Source organism: Numenius arquata, chromosome 18, assembly GCF_964106895.1.
Source record: "Numenius arquata chromosome 18, bNumArq3.hap1.1, whole genome shotgun sequence".
NCBI lineage: Eukaryota > Metazoa > Chordata > Aves > Charadriiformes > Scolopacidae > Numenius > Numenius arquata.
Window position 1 is genome coordinate 9,118,350 of NC_133593.1, and position 3,739 is coordinate 9,122,088.

At 53.4% G+C, this 3,739-nt stretch overlaps 1 protein-coding gene across 1 annotated transcript; it reads left to right on the forward strand.

The window, feature by feature from the left end:
* The first annotated feature begins 206 nt into the window (after positions 1–206).
* On the forward strand, positions 207–2,849 carry LOC141473277 (pinopsin). Its single transcript, XM_074160703.1, has 5 exons — positions 207–555; positions 1,157–1,339; positions 1,667–1,812; positions 2,023–2,262; positions 2,706–2,849. The coding sequence occupies exons 1-5, from the start codon at positions 207–209 to the stop codon at positions 2,847–2,849; spliced, it is 1,062 nt and encodes a 353-aa protein (XP_074016804.1).
* The last annotated feature ends 890 nt before the right edge of the window (positions 2,850–3,739 follow it).

The following is a 3,739-nucleotide window of genomic DNA, read 5'->3' on the forward strand; positions in this document are numbered from 1 at the left end:
TTATCCCCTCTGGAATAAAGAGCTGATTATAAAAAAGGGAGGGTGGGAGGACAAAGTCTTCAGATTAAAAAAAAAGCTTAAGGTATTTTAATGCAAAGCTCCTCCGGGGTGCGTCAGGCTCTCCTGCTTCATAAAGAGGCTTTGCTTTTGGGGATCACCTGCATCGGCTCCACCGGTATCCATGTACATCGGCTCCAGGAGCGCCAATGTGCTCCTCTAACAGCTCACAGGAGCCCCCACACAACGGGACCCCGGGGCCTTTCGATGGCCCCCAGTGGCCCCACCAGGCCCCGCGGGGCATGTACCTGTCGGTGGCCGTGCTGATGGGCATCGTTGTGGTCTCCGCTTCGGTTGTGAATGGCTTGGTCATTGTGGTTTCCATCAGGTACAAGAAGCTCCGATCGCCCCTGAACTACATCCTGCTGAACCTGGCTGTGGCCGACCTGCTGGTGACGCTCTGCGGCAGCTCCGTCAGCTTCTCCAACAACATCAATGGCTTCTTCGTCTTCGGCAAACAGATGTGCGAGCTGGAAGGCTTCATGGTCTCCATGACAGGTAAGGAAGGACACAAACCTTGAGATGGGTCTTGGTCTTTCATTGGTGCCATTGCATTTAGCAAAGAAGCTTTGGGGAACATTTCCTCGGCTTGCTGCTTCTCCTGAAGGCAGTGCTTCCATGTGTGATGTAAAGCTCCTGTCCTTCAGCTATTCTTTAGCACAGGGAAGGGTCAAGTAGGTGGTTGGCTGTGCCAGGTCACCACACACTCTGTCTTGGTCTTCACAGGGAGGGAAATGTCACTTGGGCACATCAGGAGTCCGTGCTTGGAATGTGCTTCATGGGTGCTATCTATCTGCTGTGTCAGCACACGGGTGTTTGTGTGTGCACCAGAAACGTGACGCACTGCACAAAACCTTTTGTTGAGGACACTCCAGCAGAGAAGCTGTGGTTGTGAACACAACATGCCACAGACACCCCATTGCCAGCTTCATTTTTTAAGGGTCGAACATCCCCACAGCTCTCCCTGCCAGAAGAAAAATGTCTGACGCCTTATCACAGCATTATTTACTTCAACAGCTCATAATCACTGTCTGCCGTGTCCCAGCGCGGGTGGCAGAGCCTGTTCCCAAGACACAAACCCTCCTCCTCCTCCTCCCAGGCATCGTGGGGCTGTGGTCCTTGGCCATCCTGGCCTTCGAGCGGTACGTTGTGGTCTGCAGACCCCTGGGAGACTTTCGGTTCCAGCACCGACACGCCGTCGGGGGCTGCGCCTTCACGTGGAGTTGGTCACTGCTCTGGACGACCCCACCGCTCCTGGGCTGGAGCAGCTACGTGCCTGAAGGTAGGGGAGATGCACTTCAGACTCACTGAGACAGTGAGCTCAACTCCACAGCTGCTTCTTGCATATCTTTTTCAAGTGCAGGGCAGTTGGAGAGTCTCTATTCTGGTCTTTAAAACGTTAACACCTCTTGATTGCTCAGTCAATGGTCCTCTCTCAGGGGTTGTTCTTCAGAAGTTACCCACTGCACAACACACTGCAGCTGTTCTTCCACGCCTGATGGACATTGGTGGCAGGTGGTGGAGGGGGAAGTGCAGGTGTTTGCTATTTTGGACCCTCTCTCCAAGCCCAGGATGGGTTTAGGCTTATTTCAAAACTTATTTGTTGCAGGTCTGAGAACCTCTTGTGGGCCCAACTGGTACACCGGTGGCAGCAACAACAACAGCTACATCTTGGTCTTGTTTGTCACCTGCTTCGTGATGCCCCTCAGCCTGATTCTCTTCTCCTACACCAACCTGCTGATGACCCTACGAGTGGTAAGTACGGTGAGCACAGGTGAGTTAGTGGCCTTCTGCTCACAAGATGCTGGCGAGGCACATCTCCAGCAGGATGCAGAGCCTCATGGCAGGTTCTTGTGACAGTTGATGGGGAGGACATCTCCTAGCACTGATGTCAGGGCACCTAAGGGGTGGAGAGGCTGCTGGAAGGTGTTCAGCAGGCATTTCTCTCATCAAAACACCCCACAGGCCGCGGCGCAGCAGCGGGAATCGGACACGACGCAGCAGGCGGAGCGGGAGGTGACGCACATGGTGATCGTGATGGTGATGGCCTTCCTCATCTGCTGGCTGCCCTACACCACATTTGCCCTGGTGGTGGCCACCAACAAAGGTATCGCCATCCAGCCGGCTCTCGCATCCCTGCCCTCCTACTTCTCCAAGACCGCCACGGTTTACAATCCGATCATCTACGTCTTCATGAACAAACAGGTGAGAGAGAAAGCCATTAGCCAACAAAACCACAGCTTCACCAGGGCTCCTGGATAACGACTTAATGGCCTCATGAAATGTGGAGGAACCATCTCTCCTCTCTGGAAGCGCAGACACAGGCTCCATCCGGGAGTTGCTGTATAAGTAGCAAGGTTTTGGGGAATAAAATGGGCAGGGAGGGAGCAGCATCTGAGCCCAAACAAGAGCTCATTTTCTGCTTCTGTGATTTTATAGGGTCAGGCAACTTAATTTTAGATCACAAACTGCTCGCTGAACACACAAAGCAAACAGAATGAAACTTTTATTGTCAATTAACTGCCAGGGCCCGCAAGGAGTTGGGCTGGGAATCGATACAGATCTCACCCAAAATACAAGTGTCCGCTCCTCAGCCTCTGCCTCCGAGTCTCGAGGCGGACACCAGCTCTCTGCCCTTCCCTGCCCAGTTTCAGAGCTGCCTGCTGAAGATGGTCTGCTGCGGTCACCACCTCCGGGGGACGGGAAGAACTGCTCCGGCTGCACCTGGTCCCCGTGCAGGTGTCGCTGCAGACGGGCTGTGGAATAAGGTGACACCGTCCCACCCCGTCTAACCACGGCGGGATCTGCCTGCACCGACACCAGCTCCGGGCTCAGCCTGTCCCCCCCCAGCTGAGAAGGGCCCGGGGCCTCAGCAGCTCCCCAGACCCATGGGTGGCTCTCAGAGGTCTGAGGGATCATCAGCAACCCTCACGCCGCTCCCCAGAAAGACATGGGAAGATCTTCTCATGGGAGAGGAACCATCTGAGCGTGGGGTAAACTGCAAACTTTTGTTTTGCTCTCCTAAGGAAACACCCCTCCCCTCCAGCCTCGGGCCATCAGGAGTCTTTTAAAATTATTAAAAAAAAAAAAAAAAAAAAAGAAAAAAAAAAAGTGATTTTTCCTCGGTGTAAAACATCCCAAGTTGCTGTCGGGCCCCGGGGTCAGGCTGAACACGGTCGGTGTGACACCACCTGCAAAGCAGCCGGGGACAGAGCCGCAGGTTCACCATCCCCAGACAGACTGAGTCCTGTTTGCAATGTCCCATCGTGCTGAGAAGGTCACTCTGTGAAACAGGCAAAAACCCAGCAGGTGTATTTAAGTGCAGACTGCGATAATAAACGTTAATAAACACTGACAAGTTCACGTGCATCTGTTTCACCAGCTGATGGTGGGTTCGATAGAAAACACTGCACCTCCCACCACTACAGCTGGCACTTCTCTGGTGGCAAGCGCCACGTATGCCATCGTAATGGGTAGCAAGAAATAGAACAGTTCAAAACCACAAAGTTCATAAGAATACGTCTCAAATCCACTGATTTCCCAGCAAGGGTGAAAACCCAGGCTGGAAAAGGCCCTGTGGATCCTGAGGACAATGCCCAGCAGAGCCACCGCTGCCCAAAGAGCCAGGACGTCAACAGAAAGCAAAAGATGCTGAAGCCCATAAGGAATAAAAGACAAAAAT